The sequence below is a fragment of the Anser cygnoides genome, chromosome 1, assembly GCF_040182565.1.
Source record: "Anser cygnoides isolate HZ-2024a breed goose chromosome 1, Taihu_goose_T2T_genome, whole genome shotgun sequence".
Taxonomy (NCBI): Eukaryota; Metazoa; Chordata; class Aves; order Anseriformes; family Anatidae; genus Anser; species Anser cygnoides.
In genome coordinates this window covers 7,111,519-7,132,382 of record NC_089873.1, presented here as the reverse complement: position 1 = coordinate 7,132,382, position 20,864 = coordinate 7,111,519, and the positions used below count along the sequence as shown (strand labels likewise).

Here is a 20,864-nt window from a genome sequence, read left to right as displayed (position 1 = left end):
CTTCCCCACTCCTCTTTCCCCCTTGCTTCCTTTTCCCCCCCCAGCCCTTCTCCACATTTCCCCCGTTCCCTTAGGGTCTTTTTCGGGTGCCACCTTTCCCACTCCTCTTCCCCCCCCTCGCTTCCTTCTCACCCCCCCCAGCCTTTCTCCACCTTTCCCCCCCCAGCGTTTTTTTGGGTGCCACCTTTCCCACTTCTCCCCCCCCCTCCCATCTCCGTTTCCTTCCCCCCCAGCCCTTCTCCCCCCCCAAATTAGGATCCTTTTGGGTTCCACCTTTCCCCCCCCCACCCAATAACACCCCCACACCCCCCCTTCCCCCACTTCTCCCCCCCACCTCCTCACCCCCCCTTTGCCCCCTGTTTCTCCCCGTACCCCCCCACCCCCCCAGCCGGCACGGCCCCCCCCCCAGCGATGCCACCCCCGCTGCCTCCGCTGCTGCTGCTGGGGCTGGCGCTGGGGCTGGGGGGGCGAGCTGGGGCCGGGGGGGGCTGCCAGCTGCCGGCCGAGTGGCGACCCCTGAGCGAGGGCTGCCGAGCCGAGCTGGCGGCGATCATCGTCTACGCCCGGGTGCTGGCTCTCCATCCCGATCCCTACGGGGCTTACAATTACCTGCCCTGGCAAAGGGACCCCCCCAGCCCCAGCCGGTTCCCAGCACGGCCCGGGGGGGCTTTTTTATTCGGCCGAAATCGAGCTGCTGTGCGACCAGGCGTGGGGCAGCATGCTGGAGGTGCCCGCTGGCTCCCGGCTCAACCTCACCGGCCTCGGATACTTCTCCTGCCACTCGCACACCGTCCTGCAGGGCTACTCCTACTTCTTCTTCCTCCGGTGAGTGCCGGGGTTTGGGGGGCCGGGGGTGGGGGGTCCCGCTGCTGGAGGGGATGCTCCAGGACCAGGGAGGCGGGGGGGGGGGTCGCAGCATCCCACCCTTCAACCCCAAAACCGACCCAGACGAGAAGAACCCAGCAACGCGCTCCCGATGCGGGCTGAGCCGCTGCCCTCGGGTTTGTATTTTTTTTTTTTTATTTTTTTTTTAATTTTTATTTATTTATTTATTTATTTGGAGGGCAGGGCTGCTCTCTGGCGCTGGAGCGGGGCCAGCCGCCTGTTCTGCGAAGTTTGGCTCCGGGGGTTTGGGAGCGATCCCCAAATAACGCACCCGGAGGCTTTCTCCTGGCTCTCCCCAACCCCGACCCCGGGGCTGATCGAAAGAATAAGAAAAATAAACCGCGATGTGGGAACAAGGCTTCGCCGCGACCTTTCAATCCAAAAGCATTTGCGAAATATTACTCGGTGGCTTGTTTCGAAATCCTTGGTATATTCTTACACTGGGTGTGTAGCAAAACACATTCTGATGCTGTCCAGTGCTCGCTCGGAGGCAGCGTCTTTAAGCACGTTTCATGCAAGTTATTTATTGACTGCTTGAAGGAGTCCTTAAACCCGGGGATCAGGGACAAGGCAATGCATGTTCAGTAGGAACCCAAGGCCGAAATACAGACGTGCCGTGTAGGTTCGGGGGTTCGTTTTTATCACGAAGCAGCAGATATCAGTGCTAGGTCCGTCCTGCTGCTGTCTGGCCAATATCCCAGGGTGGAAGTTGGCAGCTAAGAGCCACACGTTGGCTAAAAGTCTGTCCATGCAACTTTTGGTGGCACTTGCTTCAGCCAGGGGGGTGACTTCTGCAGGAGAGAAACCAAAATCCAGCCTCACAGCGGGCCGCCCGCATGGTTTGTGTTTCAGCATGGATGAGAATTACATCCTTCTGCCGCACGGCGTGAACTTCCAGGAGGCGATTTTCCCGGACACGCAGGAGAACCGGAGGATGTTTGCCAGCCTTTTCCAGTTCTCCAACTGCTCGCAGGCGCAGCATGCCCTGAGCTTCTCCAGTGACTGGGAGATTCAAGAGGACAACCGGGTAAGGGATTTACTTGTTCTCCAGTTTTCTAAGTGGGCACAGGCATTTGCATATCATTTGTAAACATATGCACGTATACTTGCTTTGGCCAACCTGGATTTTGGGCAGCCTGGTCTGGTGAGAAGTGTCCCTGCCCATGGCAGGGGGTTGGGGCTGGGTGATCTTTAAGGTCCCTTCCAACCCACGCCATTCTGTGACCCAGTGATTCCTATTCTGTTCCGTTGGCGGCATCACTGGCCAAATTACACACTGCTGGGGAGATGTTCTGTTTTCTGTGTTGGCTCTTAAATTTCCTGTGGACCTGAGCTAAGCTTGGTATCAGCCTGTCCATGAGCAGCAGGTTGGGAACCAGCCCTCTCTGTTCTCCTGTCCTGCTCTGACCAGGTTTTGCTGTTTGCAGACCCCATACCTTGACTTCAGGTGGAAACGTTTGGGAATAGAGCTTTGCTTTTTTGCTCCTGTGCTCATCTCAGGTAGTGAGAGCTGTGCCCTTGTCTGGACTGTGGCAGATTTGGGGCATTATTCTTTCCCAACTCCACACAGCAACATAAACATCTGCTAAACTAATTGCCCAACGCTCCCTTCGTAGCTGCTGGGGTAACAAAAAAGACTCTTGAGGGCATTGAGCCATGCCAGCACCTGCCTCAGAGCAGGCTGAATGAAGTTCTTCTTTCTTCTCCCATGTGAGACCACCACAAGTAATTCACCCTCCAGGCGATCCTCCCTTAAGTACATTTTTAGCATGGGAAGTCCACCGGTGCCCATTGCCAGTGGTTTCCGAGCTTTATGGGGCTGCAGTGTTTGTAATAAAGGCAGGCTTTTACTAAACACTTCCTTGGCAGTGGGGAGCAGCCTGCAGTTAAGTGTGTGCCTGTTCTGGATGTGCATCCACGCTTCCGAAAGTGGAACTTGGAGACTTCTTTCTGTTAGTGCCAGACCTTGTTTTATGCAGCTGGGGGTTTCCGCTGGTAGCTGAGAACCTTTTAAGCACCCCTTTAGGTCAGGGTGGACGGGGCATGCGTCATCGCTCGCGTCTCCTGTGGATCCCTGCAAGGCACAATCTTTACGTGCGGCAGCAGAAGCTCTAGTGGCTTGCTTGGGAGGGAGCTGAGCAGCAAACCCAGCCTTTCCCCCCACGAGCTGCCCGACCACCCATGTGCAAAGTTCGAGCTGCTGTTTTGCCACCTGGCCAGCAGCACAACGGGCATGACCCCAGTCCGTGGGATGCCCCGCGAACACCAATTTTCCCATCACTGATATTTCAGGGAGAAAAGGGGGAATGGTGACGCTCGAGTACACATTTTGAGCTAAATATAGGGGAACCTATGGGTTGGTGCTTATTTATGCCAGCAGTACATTTCACCTGTTAACTGGAAGGGAAACCGCGAGGCAGGATCCTCCAGGGCAGGCTGGAGCAACCTAGAGAGCATGAACCAAAAGTGCCTTTCAGCTGCTGCGCTACATGACCCTGCGCAGCTGCGAGCAGATTAGGGGGGGAATTACAGCTGGGGCTGGGGGCTTTAAATACTTCGGCACACACCCGTCAAGGGAATAAATTCGGCCCTACTGACGGCTGCTTTGTCTCCCCGCTGCTTCCTTTAGCAATGAAAAGTAAACGCTTCCTCTGCACCAGTTAAAAATAGCTCAGGCTGACTGTGCTCCCATTCAGCCCAAGCATCTGTGCTCCCATTTTGGGAGATGGATAGGAATTGCGTTAGGAATTTGCTTCTCCTTCTTGCGAGTGCTCCCCGCTTGTTCCCAACGCGGGGTGCAGCTCTGGTTAGGGCTCTGCTCCTTGTTTTGCCATGTCACATCTTGTGGTGGCTTTCCTGCATCTGTTTGCTTCAGCTCTTTGCATCCCACCGTGGTGCAAACAATTTCCACTTCCAAATGCACTCTGTGAACATGATTTGGAGAATTATTTATTGGAGCTTTTTGAATAATAGGCTTTTAGGGGGCTTGGGGACACCAAAGGGGCTCTGTGATGGTGTCAGGTGGTGGAGATCTTACACAGATGATGAAGCCCATGCAGTAGTGAGGTGGCAGGGATCTTGCTAGCTGTCTTTTGACATAAATGCCTGGTAAAAATCATTCGTGAATGTTTTGTGAAGACAGAGGGAAGAGATGGAGATGCTGAGATCCTCAGACCAGAAGGTGAAGGTCTGGTTTAGGAGCTAGTAGCTAAGGTCCTGCCTTTGGGTCCTGGGACATCTTCAAAAGCACTCTGTCAAAAAGCAGCCTGGCCCTAGCAGGTTTGGAAGTGATGAAATCTTCTTCCAGCTGGATCCTGTACTCCAAAAGACTTTTTTTTTTTTCTTTTTTCCTGTGCTCCTTGCCTGCAGCCAGCCTCACTGGGGCTGTCCCACGGGGTGAAACCAGGGGAACACCGACAGCTCCTTCTCCTCGTCCCGGCTGCTGTGCCTGACACTTGGGGAAGACGATGGAAAAGAGAGCGAACAGATGTGTGGGAAACCCTCAGTGCACTGACACAGTAAAGAGATGCAGAGCACAGGAAAACCTTTTAATTTTCGGAAAGCCCCTGGGCACGTGGGAAAAGGAGGCCAGACCCCAGGCGCGTTTTGTTGGGGATAACACATTCCTCCTCCCGGGCTGCTACTGCTGCTGGAAGCTGATTCCAGCTGCGTTTTTAAGCCCCTTGCAATCTGGGCTGAGGGCCAGACGCTGCTTTCCACGGTTTTCCAATAACCCCACAGTCTCGTAAATTCACTCAGGTGCCTGTTCTGGCCACTCTGGAGAGCAACAGTAGCTCAAGCTGTCCTTTCTTTAGGCACTTGCGTGTTGGCTTCCAGGCTTGTAATTAACAGGGCCCCGTTCTGACTTTTCTCACAGCCTCTTAGCGATGTTTGCAGACCTCCTGCTTCACTTAGGTTTGCTGCTAGGTTGCTGCCAAAGCCCTGAGTTCCCATCACAGCTCTGGGCTTGGGGCTGTAACAAGTCACTGCCACTTCTCCCTCTTCTGTTTAAAGCTTAAGAGCTGATGTTGGTGGAGATAATGGCATAGGAACTCCCCTTCTTCCCCTTGGAGTTATGGTTTCGGTCAGTTCTTCCCACCCCCCCTCCTCTTTGAGAGCTGCAGTATTTGCCTATAAAAGGAATCTTGCAGTCACAGCAGTTTCCTTTAATAAGGTGCTTTTATTAAAGAAAGGACCAATTAAGGAGTAATAAAAACCCGATTAAAATTCTTAAGAGCTCCCTGTTTGTACCCAAACCTCACGTCGGTGCCCCGAGGGAGGACCTGCAGACGCATCAAAGAGTTTGCAAGGTTTGGCAGCCTCCTCACCGGCCATGCCAGGCTGCCCTGTGCTGGCCAAGGCACAACCTCCAGCTCCCTTTGGGTTCTAAAAGTGCCCCAGGGGCCTTTTTCCTTTACCCCCTGCTTCCCCCAGTGCCTCTGGCATTGCTCGCAAAGCTTTGTCTGCCAGTTTTCTCTGTAGGTCGGTGCAACCAGCAGCACTGGTGTTGCATTGCTGAAAGCTTTGGATGCTTTTAGGGAGCAGCCTTGCGACCTCCTTTTTTTTTTTTTTTTTTGCAAAGTGGATTGGGACTGAAATCCTGGCCCCGTGTAAACTTCTACATTTCGATGCAAACAAAGGTGGTGGCTCACATTTCTCCCGACTTGGCCTGCTGCGGGGTTGTACAGTCGCTTGAATGAGACCTTGCTGCTTTGTCTGCACAGGAGGGATTATACCACGGTGACTCGAGGTCTGGTTTATGGAGGTGTCAAACGCCCTTGTGTATGTGTCAAACTACTTGTTATTCAAAAGACTTTCAGCTCCTAGTTTTGTCAACAAGCTGATAGGGAGGCTCAGTCTGTTGGCCTCCATTTAAGCTTGTTGGGAGCTCGCTGGGCAAAGCTGCAGAGATGCTCTCAGCCTGAGGCCATGCAGTGCTTGCTTTGCAGGGCACCAGGTGAGCTGCGAGATGACCCCATGTGCATCACAACAAGGGAGTCAACAGCAGCATGTCAAACTGACCGTGAGCTACTGAGAGCGCTGGCACTGGTGATAAAGCCCACGGAAGCTAAGGAGCCCAATAACTTCCATTAAACTTGTCGAGGTTGCAGGGGAAGATTTTATCTTTCATCAAGTCTCTCTCCATGTGTTGCCTCTCCCCCTCTCAAGCATGAGATCCAAGGTCATGCTGCTACTTCAGTTGAATTACCCTGTTCTTACATTCTGGGAGACCTTCAGAGATTTATTTGGGTAATAATAAAGCTTTTAGGAAAATAGTCAGTGTCAATAATAAGCAAGGTAATTAGCTTTTTAGCAGGCAGTCTACAAATATCTGCATAGCATCTTCGGGTCTTCCTCTCCGGTGGCATTTTGGCTGCTGTAGCAGGCACCCGATGACCTGATTACAACACCTGCAAGGCTTTGGAGCAGCTAAAAAGGGAACCAGATAAGAAAAGGGATATAATTGCATAATTGGCCTTCCCATTATTATGCAAAACGAAAATTAAATTAAATGGCATTCTTCCTCTGCGGAAGCAGAGGAAATAGTTTCAGAGCTATTTGTATTTTAGCAAAGACCATGTGCACGCACCGGGAGCCACTGGGTCGGATCACTCCCTGACCCCATCCCTGGGCAGCAGTGCATTTGCAGCCTGTTTCTTGCCCTGATGATCTCAGCTGGGCGGATGGTCATGGCTCACATTCAGACACACTTCATAAGACCATGAGGGCATGGAAAAACAGCAGCTTCTACAAATGCTCTTTGGGCTACCAGAGAAGGTTTTGCATAATATTTGGCACCAGGACCTGTTTTGATCCCTTTCCCCAGGTGACTGGCATGGGGCTGCTGCTACCCCCAGAGAGAGGAAAAGAAGAGGAAAAGCTGGGGAAGTCTCCATAATTTTTCTGACCTCTCTGGTTTTGAGTCTGAACAGTAATTAAATAGTATCATGGCTAGAAAGTGTGGCTGGGTACCTGCTGGAGAGATGCTCTCTGCCACAGTCGGGTGCAGGGACCAGGACTCTTCCTGCTGTGGCTGAGATGAACACAGGGAGTGCTAAAGGTGACCCCTCTACAGGAATCATGCAAAGCGTGGGCACTAGAAAATCTAGCTGATAACTAACAGTTTTCACCTTCAGTTACCCTGAAGCATCCAGGGTACTCAGTGACATAAAAAAATAGAAAAAAAAAGCAGCTTGCTTTTTTTTTTTTTTTTCTCTTTTATAAGGTAAGAGCTTCTGCTCTTGCAGTTTCCTCTCTGCCCTGGGTGCTGGGAAAGGAATTGGAGAACTGGAAAGGGCAGGTCATGGGCAGACTCTTGGCATGCCCTTGAGTACGGTGTGCTGGACACTGAACCTGGTCAGCCACTGAAGCCTGGCTTGCTTGAGCCAGTTTTCTTTAACTCCCACTTACTGGCCTTCTGTGTTTGCTTGTGGCATGAGCTGCACAAGAGATCCTCCCTTCCCTGGCCCTAAGGACTGGGAAATAGAAAATATTCTCACTTTAAAACACTCCAACGTGGCAAAGGCAGGGCAAAATGACCTCAAAGTCAATAAAAATAGGGTCCAACAAAAGGAGGTTTGAAATTCTTTTTTTTTTTTTTTTTACATTGGGTTTCTTGCCCTGCCATTTGTTGGAAGAGTTGTTGCTCCATCAGCCTAATAGCACGATAGAAAGTGCACATTGCTTCTGGGTTATTTTATTAATGATTTACAGTGCCTTCGTTTTCTTCCCAGTAACCCACCCCGAGTGTACCCCCTTCCTACAATCTGTGTTTGATTTGAATACTCATGAGCAGTATTAGATGAGATGGAGAATTGCTGACAAGTGTATGGGATGAGGGGAGACCACGAGACAGTTGATATATTTGCGTAACATCCCTGAGAGCCTTTCAGCATGGAAATGGCATTGACTCATTTCCAAAACTTCCCACCCATCCTGTGGTAGTGGATTTTTAAGGGTGTGATTGGCAGCTCCCTGTCAGCTTTCTGTCTCCTCACAACCACACAGGCTGAGAAAATAGAGAATAAAAGATCATGGAGGAGTACAAAATAGTCTTATCCACGGGATGTTTCCATTGCATATGGTCTTGTATTTATAGCACCTAGAAAGTGTTCTGAATGTTTCCAAGGATGGAAAGAGGGAAATGTCTCCCTTATTAGGGTGCCTTATTAGGGCACCTTATTTCTTTATCAGGAGGCAGCTTGGCCTCTTGCTGTCATACAGCACAGGAGGGTTGACCTGTGGTAGTGTGTGAGAGCCTCAGTTATGATCGGTCTCAGTTTGGGGCTGAAAAGAGAGCTTTTCCCTAGCCCTGAACTCTTTGTGTGACTAAAAGGGAGCTGCTGAGGGGAGGCCCCCACTTTGCACCAACGTGGGTTCAGGACAAGGCGAGGAGAGTCCCACATCATTGTCCCAGCTCCTGGCAGAGGAGTATGGACCAACTTGCTCCTATCAGCAGGTGCAGGTTACTCCAGAGCACAGCTGTCTCTGACCTATGCACCTCAAAGTGTGTGATATCCAGACAAATACCCTGTTTCCAGTCTGCAGGGCAAGGAGACACCTGGGCAGCCATGGGGATGTGCGTGCATATGCCTCCGAAGGCAATCCTTCCAGGAACTGGCGATGAGCGGACACCCACATGGCTCCAGGCTGCTTTTAATTATCCAGAGCCACGCTTTCAAGAAATTCTGTCTGCCAAACGCACGAAATCGCTCTGGATTTCATGGCACGAGGCTATGTGCTGCTGTACGCGAGCAGGCCTCGGGCCCTGAGCGCAGTACGACATTTCAGCTCTCGGCCTGGTCCTTCTCCTTCAGGGTGGGAGACTGCTGGTGGCCGTGGAGGTGGCTGTAGGTGGTGGGGCTGAGCTCTGCACATCAAGGGACACAAACACAAGGTCTGAGGGACCCCGGTGTCCTTCCTGCCTTCTGCAGCCAAGGTTGTGGGGAGCCTTGCCCCCGCAGTGCTGTACCCCTGGGGCTCCCAGCCCAGAGGTGGTTGAAGGCCCTGAGGTGGTGCCATTGAGCACAAATCCTGCCACAGTGTTTGCTCGGCTGGACAAGGACATTATTTTTTATTTTTTTTTTATTTTGAGCCCCAGACCAAGTGGTCTCTTAGCCAAGGGCAGAACCAATGTGTTTCCCGTGGTGTAAGAAGGATGCAGCAACCTGGATGAGGCCAGCTCCATCGCGCGTGGCATAGGCAGGATGTCACTGCCGTGGTCTCAGGGCAGCTAGGAGAGGCAGGAATTTGTAGAGCTGGTCACGTTCCCTCTGTGCTAGCAAAAGGTTTGGGAGAGGCCGGGCTGAGAGATACCTCCTGCTGGGGAGGGCAGTGGGAAGTTTGAAGCTACCCCATAAGCACCCACATGTAATGGTGGGGAAGAAGCACTTTGCTCAGGAGGCCTTCAGCACTGCTTGGCATTTGCAGGCAAGGCAGAAACCTCGTGCGAAGGTACCATTTGCTTTACTGTAGCCACACCTTGCTGAATATGCTATTAAAATTTGCATAATGAAACAAATTGCTGCAAATGCTTTGCTCACCTGGAAGAAGAGAGGAGAGGAGGGGAGGGGAGGGGAAAAAAGGGGAGGGGAGATATTAGCGGAAGCACCATTATTTTTGTATGAACCCCAGCTGTGTTTGGAGCCACTTTTACAATGACATAAGAAGCAATCCCCACGCAAATTGTTGCCCTGTCTGGAGGGGATCCTTTTTACTTCCCACCTCCCATGCAACAGCAGCACTGTAGTGAGACATGGAAATCTCCCTGCGTACCCTCTGGAGATGACACTGGCATGACACAAGCAGCGACAAGAAGACATGAGGAGACCAAGGCTGACCTTGGTCCCTTGTCTCCTTCACCATGTGTGAACATTTCAGTGATTCCTCTGCTTTTCAGTCCTCCGACTCACAGCCTCTCCAGTATGGGAAGGGGTAGGTCTGTGCCCTACTGCAGATGGACCGGGAAGGCTGAAAGCACCTGGTGGGTGAGGAGAGGCAGCTGGTGGGGCCTTGAGCAGTTACTGGAGCTGGGACCTGAAGAGATGTGGGGCAACACGTATTTGAAAGCACTTGTGTCCACATCCAAATCACCTTCCTCAACACAGGTTTCTGCAGGCAAGGTGCTCCCTGGGATATCCCTGACTGCCAAGGAGGAGGGTTAAGGCCTGTGTTCCTGTAGGGTGGGTGTTTTATCCTACGAACCCAAAGAAAACAGAATCTGTGGCCCAGAGAAGCAGATGATTTTTTTTCTTTCTTATTTGTTTTTGTCTTTTTTGAGCCAGTTGTACTTATTATTCATACTTGTCCCATGATTTTTCAACCGTACACAGTGACAGTACCAAGTTAGCCTGAGAATAGAGTCAGCCCAATTATGGGAGCCACCAAGACCTTCTGTAAATCTGTGAGTCTGTAGACATGTTAAGTGTTATTGCATGTGCAAATCCATGTTTTGTGTAGTTCAGTAGTCAGGAAGCATGATTTATGGGGTCCAGGGCCAGCAGTCCTGGGCCAGGGTCTGTCTGTGGTCCGTACACTGGTCCGGCTGTGGTCAGGGCCAGACTTTGGTTTAGCTGCTGGCCACAGTCAAACTTGAATGCAGGCAGAAGTCTTTTCTTTCCACTTCTGTCTCTCCTGATGCACCTGTGAGATGGAGAAAATGTTTACTAAAATCAACAACCGCGAAAATCCAGCTGGCAGCTGGCAGACGGGACACCTGTAATACTGCCTGTAACCGGATCAGCCATTGTGCCTTGAAGGGAGATGAAGTCTTTCAAATGGGGACATATTTTCTCCCAGCTCATGCATTTTGATGTTTATTTTCATGAAGGGCAAGCCAAGTTGGCTCCGAGGCAGCGGTAGCTCGAGTCCCTAATGGAAGATGCAGACGGAGCTTTCTAAAGCCCATCCTGCCTCAACCAGCCAAGCGCCTTTCCAAATTCCCCAGGAGAAGCATCCTTGCCCCGTGGCACTCGTGCAGGAGCAGCCACGTGGTTGCAGGTTTGGCTTTGCTGCCAGCCTGGAAGCACACAGCTAATGCGAAGTGACAAAACAGAACGTCTCTTTTGGGGGGGGGACTGGGAGGGTTTTGGTGTGGCTGATTGCAGCTTATTGCTGCCCAAATCACTGCAGGTGCCTCTGGCAGCTGGCGCAGGGGCTGCCTCCTTTCACTGCCCCAATTAAAGTGGTTTTTTTTGGAAGGATACTATTACAACTTCAGTCCAGTTATCTGTGAAATGAATGCCAGTAGGAAAAAAACACACAGAAGGAGAAGCAAGTTTCCATGACATTGTGTAATGTGAAAGGGAAATAATACAGCTAGAAAGCCAGGTCTGAATTTCTGCCCAAGAAACTTAAAAGCAAGGAGGCAAAAAAATATATTTCCTGAGATCTGAAAGCCTTTAATGGACTTGTTCTGCAGTATTTCTGTGTTTCCTGCAGAAATCAATGGGGAACCAGCAGAAATTCTAGCTACTGCAAGAGGAAATGTCATTTCAGTGTTTCAAGATGAGAAAAGATGTGAGACAAAAACGTAAGCTAGTATGTAGATACTTTCATCCTCAGAGCAACTCATCTCTATTCACTGTGCAAGTGTGGAGGGAGAACTATTCCTGTTCTGTGGATTGTAAAAATAAGGCAGGTAAGATTGGTTGTGTATCCTAGTCCAGTGGAGTCAATTCTCTTTGACCCAGGATTTATCCTCAGTAAAATCAGAAACTGAAGTCTGAATACTTTTCTATCTTTTAACTTATTTGTCTAGTTCTTACTCAAACCAAAGCATGTGGCTGGAATGAAACCTGACTTACTTCTTCAGGTGGATGGTGACACATCCTTTTCATTGCCTCAAAATGCAATGAGTTTGTCAACTCCATTCATCTTCAATGTAAATCTTTTTCGGAGCACGTTCACTTGTTTGGCTTGCTTTTCGGTCTTTCCAGAGCCTTTACACAGGGTCTGAACACAATTATGTTCTCCTGGATGTTTTTGATTATATTTTTTTTTACTGTGGAAAAAATTCAGCTAGTTGCACAACTGGATGGTAGCTGGGGAGAGAAAGGAAGAAAAGTCAGAGTGGAGGAACAGCTTGTACTGATGCTGGCCGAGGATGCGAATAGAAATTCAAATGATAGAAGTCCCCATTTCCATTGCGTGAGGAAAACATCCTGTTTCGGTCTCTGAAGCATGAACATAACAGCCACATCCACTGAAAATCTGTTTTGCTGTGCAGCAGGAAAGCGCTTTTCTACCTAAAAGCATCATTTTGGGGTGTGGAGGTGGAGGCATAATGAGGAGGGGACTTAGTGATAGCACCTGTGGATGCCAGCCCATGCTCTGAGGTCTCAGAAGGGTGGATGAGAGGTGCTGAGAATTTATTCCTGGTCTACAAAAGATGTCTTAATGTGGGAATCTCCGTGTACATGGTTTATCTGTGGCAAGGAAGCAGGCAGCTTATTTTTGTTGTGCATTTACCTCTGTTGGAGAGGTAGCTCTAAGCAGAGACAAAAAAATGAACAGGTGTAAATAAGAGAAAATATTAAAAAATAAATAAAAAGGAAATGGGGACATAATCCACTGAAGTCTATAACCAACTGATATGGTGAAATCTCCATCATTTACAAGGTTTGGTTCAAGCTGGGAGTGGGGCTGTTGCTTGGAAGAATACTCTCTCCTTTTGCTGCCTGCCTCTGCAGGAAGATCCATTGCATGGCTCTGGGGGGGACTATATAAGGTTTCAGTGTGCTCTGTCCCTGTCTGCTTCTCATTCCCACTGGTGTTACAGCAGTGTCTTGTCCCCCTGGAAGAACATTTAGATTTCCCTGAGCAGCCCCAGGAGGTAGCCTCATCCACAGCCCCTCCATCTGCAGATTCTCAAAGACAGCCCGGAGGTAAATTTTTTTAGCAATCACTTGCAAATTCCCTGAGCCCTGCAGGCAGCTAGAGTGATGCTGGACATGACAGCAGATGTTCAGAAAAGTCTGTGGATTGGAAACAGTTTGAAGAATACCCATGGAAGGGTTGTTGCTGCCATCAGTGATTGTGGTTCTGCCTTTTATGTGGTTTAGGCTCAGGCACTGGCTGGCAGCACGTTTTGTCTGAGTTCAGGGAACACTTCATGATTTGTCCCTTAAAATCTTAATTGAGCCTGTGTTTTCTTAAGTCTCAGTTTCAAAGGACAGGGAACGAATGTGATTTTTGGTTCTTTTCCCAAAAGAATGCAGAACTTAGATTAAACGTATCCAGGAAATAGTAATTTATGCTCAAATCTTTCCTGCTGCCATAAAAATGGCTCAAAAGCACATCTAGTGACAAAACCCTCTTATATTTGACCCATGTCTAGAAGCAGCTAAAATACTGCTGTGAAATGTCCTGGTGCTTCCAAGTTAGTGGCACTCAGGAGCTGCTGGAGTGCATCCCGCTTCTTATGGATGGTTGCTGCTTTACAGACGTTAAAGATGTGCTGTGGCTCCTTCCATTACAGCAGCAGCACCTGGGGCTAAACACACATCAGGGCTAAAAACAAAATCCCAAACCAGAGGCATCCCTGAGGGATTTGTCTCCTTGTTCTGTGTCCGGACTTCAGGATCAGCCTCGGGTTAGGTTTCTGCTCATTGTCAGAAACATCTGAAACGGGAGAAGCCTCCCCCTGGTCACCGCTAACGAAGTGGTGTTCATCGTGCTCTGATAATTACATTTGCTGTGGTATTTACAGCATTTCCTATGTTTTCAAATGCAGAGATCTCAAGCTTGCCCAGGGCTAATTGTGTACTCTGACCTGCTCCTAAACCCAAGTGTAACTTTAAATATTAACATACCATTGGTGGTGTCCAGGTTTGGTCCGAACCCCGTGCTGGGGATGCGGATATGGCAGCATCGATCTTAGCTCTCAGTATTCATCAGGGACAGTATCTTGTCCCTTCCCCTACAGATCCCGGGAAATTTTCTTTCTTTCCTTTTTCTTTTTCCTTTTTTTTTTTTTTTTTTCCCATCCTGGAAAGAGGCAGGCAGTCCTCGAAGGCAGCAGCACAAGCACCCAGAGTGGGGAAAGGAAGGAGACAAGCTCCCTAGCTAGCTAAAAGAGGATTCAGAGCAATTTGGAACCCCAAGAACAGAACAAAGGTCATTGCAAGCTTGTCCTGTGCTTTCTTGGAGAGGTTCATCTCTGCCTACCCTAGTAGGTCACCAGCACCAAGCAGATGTTCAGATGTGGTATTCTGCTATTTAACATCTTAGAAACATGGTTCCAATTAGCGTAACATGCCTTTTTCTTAAGTAAGGGAAACCACTAAAAGAACAAAAGCCTTTTTTTTTCTTTTTTTCTTTTTTTCTCCACCCTCAAGCCCGGAAGGTTGAGATGAGGCCAGCTGGATGTCTCTGGCATTTCCACCCCTGGGTGGGGATCAGTGGCAAGGCTGAGACACTCACCTTTATGGGAGCAATTATATTGCATGAAGCAGGTGCCTGTGGTCACTTGAGGTGCCCTAGGAGAACTCAGGGAGCAAGCACTAGACCAGGAACAGCAGGAAAGCTTCTGCTCACCTGAACATCACCTTCTGCACTGGCAGCTTGGAGACCACATGGACATTTCGGGTGGAACTAGGTGTCACAAGGTGGGCAGCTGAATCCCACTACTGAGCAGTGCAAACAGAAGAGTACAGGCAGAAATAGAGGTGTCTGCTTTAGGACAAGCTGAGCAGTCGTTTGTGGTCCTCTGATGGTATCTTTGGCTCACTAAGTTGTCCAAGAAGGAGCTAGACACCTTGTTTGGGCTCTAGATCTCCACTGCTGTGAAAACTCTGATCTTCTCTGTAAACAGCTACCTGTTGATATCTAAACTAGAGTGTCTTAGTTTCTGAGCTGAAACCTCTCCTTTTTATTAAGCCTTTTAAATAAAAACCGATATTAAAGTGACAATTAATTAATGTGGCATTTTGTGTCAAGAAAGACACGTCAGGGACTCGTATGAGTCCTAAGTGAAAAGGCTCCACTGAAAACCATTACAGGAAGTGCTTGGTGGCTCCCTCCTAGAGATAAAAGCTATTTCTGATGATGAGCTCCAGATCTGCAGTGCCAGAACCACCAGACCCTCCTGTGTAGTTGGATAGCCTCTGTCATATCTGAGTGTGGTGAGAAGGTAGAGGTTTGAGTGCTTCCAAAGACAAGGTCTTGAATACTTATCAAGGTCGAATGATTTCTGCAGGACAAGGGGACTGGTCCAAACATCAGGACTGGTCCTTCCCCTGCCCCAAGTTGTGCTTGCAGTCTCAGCTGCACTTGGTGTTCCTGTCTTCTTGTCTAGAGCAATGCAGTGATTTGGAAATCCATGCCCAGCATAATATGTGAGTTGGAAGGGACTGATGTGGTCCTGCAGCGTTTATGCCACACAACACCCTACCCATGATTATGGCTCTATCTCACCATGTGCTTTTCCAGCATAAAATGGTCCTGGACTTAGTTTCAGTGTGTTCTGGTAAAGACCAGAGCTTGCAGCAAGCACCGCAGCCTGCCCAGAGTCCTCCTGTGTGTGATGCTGCGTGGAGCAGGTGGCTTGAATTTGCCTAGAGCTTATGATGCATTTTGGAGCCTTTATCTTCTAGCTTATAAAGCCTTTTGGATAAGAATTGCTGAATGCTTGTAAGACGTTGAGTTTTATTTTGCGGATTTAAATCCAATTTTCTAAATTGCTTTAAAGCAATTCCGTGGGTTTTGAAATTCCAAAACCCCTGCCCCTGCTTTTTTTAAATGCCTGCGGTCAAGTGCAGACTGATTTAGGAAATGGTGCAAAACGTGTAAATAGCTTTATTTACAAAAAGAAAAAAAATCAAAATGGTGTTAGGAGAAGAAAAAAAAAAAGGATGCATATATTAGCAATACTTTACCAAAAAGGAACAGTATATTTGACCACAGAAAGCCTTAGACTCCAAAGCTTGCAGTAACACTCAGAATAAGCTTTCTAATCCAGGTAACGCTGTTGGAACCATCATGTAAGACGACCTTTTACTTGGGGCTCTTTGAATTACTTCAACAGAGATTTTAGGGCTCTTTCTATTTGATCTCCAAGCATATATTGTAGAAGGGGCTTTGATCATACATTTGGCATGTATTTTATGTTTCCCTTTGCCCTCAACTGGGCATCTTTCTTGAGTGCTTTACTGGAGGGGTTTCTCTCCTTGCTAACAATAATGGGATCGGGAGGAGACCAGCCTTGTCCACCGAAAGGTCAGCTTTTATCAGTACCCCTCCCTGGCACACTATCGGCCCTCAGAAATTCCCAGGAGTTCAGGTAAATATTTAACCGCCATTAGCATGGGCAGATTGGCACGGCTAGGCGAGGCATCTTCCCCCAGGGGATGTCAGGGAAACTCAATGAATAGTTTAAAGGCTGAGATAATCAGGGCTGGGAAATCGATGGAGCTTCATCAACTGAAAAGCTGGCACCCCACCCCTGGTACTGGAGTTTTTGCCTCTCTTTTGTTGCGAATGAAATCATCTGCTTGTGTAGCTATACTCTCGTTTGACATGGGAATGGTGATATACTTCACTGATTTTTTTAAAAAAAATATTGCCAGTTGTGGCCTTAAGAAAAAAAAAAAAGTACTAATAAAAGTAGGGCAGTTGGGAGCTGTAGATGAACCAAAGAGGTTTTGGTAACAATTTCATCGTGTCCACTTCTCCTTCATATGATTAATTGCTGAGGGACCCAACTGGGACCAACTGAGGTGAGCTTCAGTGCTGAACCATCCCTTGCCACCTGCTTGGCTGTGAAAGAGCTGAAATTAACCAATTGTGACAGTTTACTTTTTTTCCATATGCAATGAAAGACTGTCCATCTTCACCTGCCCCCTTGAAGAAACCCAACAGACATCTAAAGCAGGTATTTAGAGAAGAGAATATGAAGGGGGTAATGATGTATTCCTCCTGATGATCTCCCAGCCTCCCGTGTTATCAGTTCAAGGACTCCCTGGTATGAAGTAGTTTCTATATATTTAGTTCTTTCTATATATTTAGTTCTTTCTGTATATTTAGTGACTTTGAGTGGATTTATCTTTCAAGAAACTGTTCAGTCTCCTCTTGAAAATCACCCCTGTCTGCTTTGAACCTGCTTCCTACTGTATCATCTGACACAGCCAGTTCTGCTGCTGGAAAGTGCTGTCAGTCTCTATTTACTTTCCATGGCAGTCATGATTGTGTAGCTCTCTATCCTGTATCCTCTTGTAGCACAGGATCCAAGGTTGCAGACTGTTCTTGACGGCTGAGCCTCAAAGGATGTTGTTTCTGTCCTATCCTGGATGGGAATCAGCTACCACAAATGCTCTGAGATGCAAGGCCACGAGGAATGAGGGAGTGAAGCCCCTTTCCTCCCTGTCTGGGACCTCCCACTGCTATTGCCACAGGGAAATTTCAAAGTTTTGCCTAGACTGCTGAAAGTGCCAACAGGGAAAGCAAATATTTGTGTGTAAGACTTAACCCCAAAAAAGATTAAGTGCAGATGGATGTCAGTGGTGCCAGCAACCTGCGAGAGAAAGTGAAAACTGAGAAGGATGTAAAAACAGAATATGGTGTGGAAAGAAGGAAAGGAAATAAAAAAAAAAAGAATAAAACGCAAAACAGATTAGAAGCAAATCAGGAAGAAGGAAAATTTGAACAGGGCTTTTTTGCTTTTGCAAAGGGTAGCACCGAGAGCAGCAAGAGAAGTAATGCAGCAGACACCCGAGCTGTGTTCATCAGCGTTTGCAGCTTGGGAGGCTCCAAGGGTGAGCACAAAGTAAGTAGGGAGAAGGAATATCAGCACCAGGGATGCAGCTTGGTGGGACACTGCATGGACATTAGATGGCTCTGGTAATTGGGAAGAGTCCTGGAGGTGATGAATACCTTACACGGCCTTCAGTTCTCACCTCTTCAGCTCTGGAAGCCAACTGTTAGCCAGGGAAACGGTGAGCTGGGGGAAGAGGTCTGGTTTTGTGAAGCTTGGCCCACTTTCAGTGGGAGGAGAGACATGCAGTTTGGAAAGCATCCGCCTTGGGAAAATCGTAAGTGGTAGGGCTGTCTAGACTAGTCATGAAGGCGCGAACAAATAACCAGGCAAGGAGAAGAAAAAAAAACACGGTTCCTCGCCTAGATGTAAATTAAGATGTCAGGGGAAAAAATAAATCAAAGCATCAAAGGATGCAGAGAGAAGACAATCTTAACTGACTTTACTCTAGTGCTGCGAACCCTGTTAACAAGCCGGGGAAATCAGACATGCCCGTTGTTGGACTTGCATGCCACTGCTGGAAGTGGGTGGGAAGGTTCGTGATAGGAATGTTACAATTAATTATTATAAATCTCTTCTTAACGACCATGCGGGCAGTGTGCAGGTGTGTGCGAGGACCTTGGCAGCGTGACAAAAATGTAATTATTGGTTATGGAGCCAGCAGTGATAGAGAAGCAAGTGTTCTTCGGTGCTTCGTGGATCAGCAAGGTGTTAATTAGCGATTGCTGGAGGCTACCACATTTCCCTGGAGAGGAAAGCAGCACCTCCTTAAACACCTGGATGGAGTGTGGGTGGGAGAGCGGGACTTACCTGGGAGACTGCAATTACAGAGAGGATTTCCTGACTTGGAAATCAAACCAGGAGTTGTGTTACTTTAGATCTTTTTTTAAAATTATTTTTTAATCTGTAACTGGAAATTGGTTAGCTACACATCCGTATGTAACCCAACTTGAAAGCATTTTTTAGACCCAGGTAGATCATTAATCTTTCCTTTGGTTTGCCAGGGGTCATGACAGATTCCCCATCAGTGAGAAGAGCATTGGATCTTTTTTTCTAGGAAAGATATGCACTTGCTTAAGTTGTTCAGTGAGCTCAAGGGATGTCTTTGGACAATTTTGTACAGGAAATGAGATCAGAAGATCAGTTTTATAAACTAATCTGTTTTAAACAGGACTGGTTTTTGTTTCTCTCAGTGGGCCATACTGGACCTGAGCTTTCAGCATGTTATTTCCCAGTTATTTTCTAGTCTGGCTAACAAAAATGTGGTTTTCAGGGCCATGCATCACATGATAGAGTATGCAATATAATATAAGCCCATCCTTAGTGATTTGCCTCCCTGTTGGCCACAGGAAACCTTGTACAGCCATGTTCTCTCACAAGGAAATCCAACCACAGGAATCAAGAAGCAGCCCTGAAAGCAAGGTCAGAAGTTGTCCAAGGCACCATTTTACCACGCTCGACTGTAGCTGAAGAGCCAGGGTGAGAAAAAGCATTGCTGTATGGAGGCTGTCTTCTGAAATCACTTCAGAACAGGAGCCTTTTAAAGTTCCCCACCAAATGCAATCAAACACTCTGTAGAGCAGCTTTAAAAACAGGGCAGAACCAAAGGCCAATACATCTCCATCACAGCCGTGACAGCCAAGTAGTGCTTGTCAAGCCTGGGTTCCTTTAAAAACGCACGCTGAGCCTTTCCGTGCTATTAGTGCTGTTTGTTAAGTAGTAAGGAAGTGGGAAAGCATCCAGAAAACTGCTTCAGCTCAGCTGATGCTGTGAAGTTAAAAAGAGGAGCAGGAAGAAGCCTGAGGTCTGACCCACCATGGGCTGGGGACGCGGCGGTGCATCGTGCTCTGAGGTGTCCAGCAGCTGTTGAAAGGGATGTTGGAAGGACATCTGCGCACAGCTGTTACAGGGTTTTGTTTTTAGGCTTCTGATGGAAATTGGGAGAGGGATTTTTGAGGTAGCCTTTGGGAAGCTTTTGACTCTGCTGACTACAAGGAGCAAAAGTGCCCCTTAGCACCACATTGCACTGAGAAACACGGAAAATCCGTTAACAGTGTGCTGATTGTAATCTGTCAGAGCAGAGAAGAGGTTTTCTTCCATCTGTGTCCTTTTCCCCTGGACTTGTGCAGGCCTCGCAGATGCTGTGTGTGCATTATTTGTGTGCTGCAGTGCCTATCGTGGTTTAATGCGTAACATACACGCAGGAAAAAGACTGAGGAGTGCCCAGCTGCGGGTCCTACAGACATGCTTTGTCGTGGCCATTACTGTAACTTCATTGTTCCTTATCTTGGATTTTTAAAGTCCAGGCAAACTGCATTTGCATTCAGTGTGTCACCATCCACGATTTAAAACTCAGCTCAGAACTGCTGATTTTTCATTTAGTTACAACTGTGCATAACCCCTTCTTGCAATTTAACATCGAGGTGAGATGATACTGGAAGATACCTATCTTTTATTTTATTAAGGAACCTTTCCCTTTTCCTCTTCCCCTATGCGTGGCTTTGTGTAGACCTTGTGCGCTATGACTCATGCATATAAAAGTAAAATAATAAATGAGTTTGAAACATGAAGCCACTTTCAGATTTTTATTTTTATTTTTTCACAAAAGTGGCTTTGTTAGCTTAGAATATCGGTCTACTTTGATAAGACAAAGCAGTAATGGTGAAGCATTGCTGTACAAGCTCTTTCACCACTGTCTGGAGTAGATGTGGGTTTGGGTTTGGCCAAACAAAGGGGCAAAGGGCTCTCTGCAAACCCAAGGGTGAACCAGAACATGAGTAATTGAATCAACTCGTGTTCATGCTGGACTGCCCCTATAAATTTCTTGTTTCTTGATTATTGTTACAGACACATCAGTTTTATTCTAACTGCCTGAAAAGGCCTTTGAATATCCAAGCTTTGAAATGCCTGGGAAACATTCCTTCAGCGATCAAAGGCTTACGCAGGGACATGGCCTGCATTTTTGATGGTCTTCACTCAATTTCAGAATTAGTGACCTAAGACATGAGCTTTCACCTAGCAGGCAATGATACAATTGACTTCAAAAGGCACATGGAAGCTGACGTGGCTGCTGGATTAACAGCAATTTATTTAGATGCTATTGCATTACTTTTGGTCTCCTTTCTGTCACCTTGTCCAAATTTCTACCTGGTCACGTTGGCAAGCCTTGGACTCATTACCCTGAGCCTATAGCAGAGCATCACCTCTGATCTGCCACTTTCCATGACTT

At 48.0% G+C, this 20,864-nt stretch overlaps 1 protein-coding gene across 1 annotated transcript in view; it reads left to right on the top strand.

Moving 5' to 3' along the window:
- The first annotated feature begins 343 nt into the window (after positions 1-343).
- The window catches only part of CCDC3 (coiled-coil domain containing 3), a 38,625-nt gene continuing 18,104 nt past the window's right edge, over positions 344-20,864 (top strand). The window contains 3 exon segments of the mRNA XM_066977745.1: positions 344-654; positions 656-825; positions 1,738-1,912. Of these exon segments, the coding sequence (XP_066833846.1) occupies positions 412-654; positions 656-825; positions 1,738-1,912 (588 nt within the window). The 5' untranslated portion in view covers positions 344-411.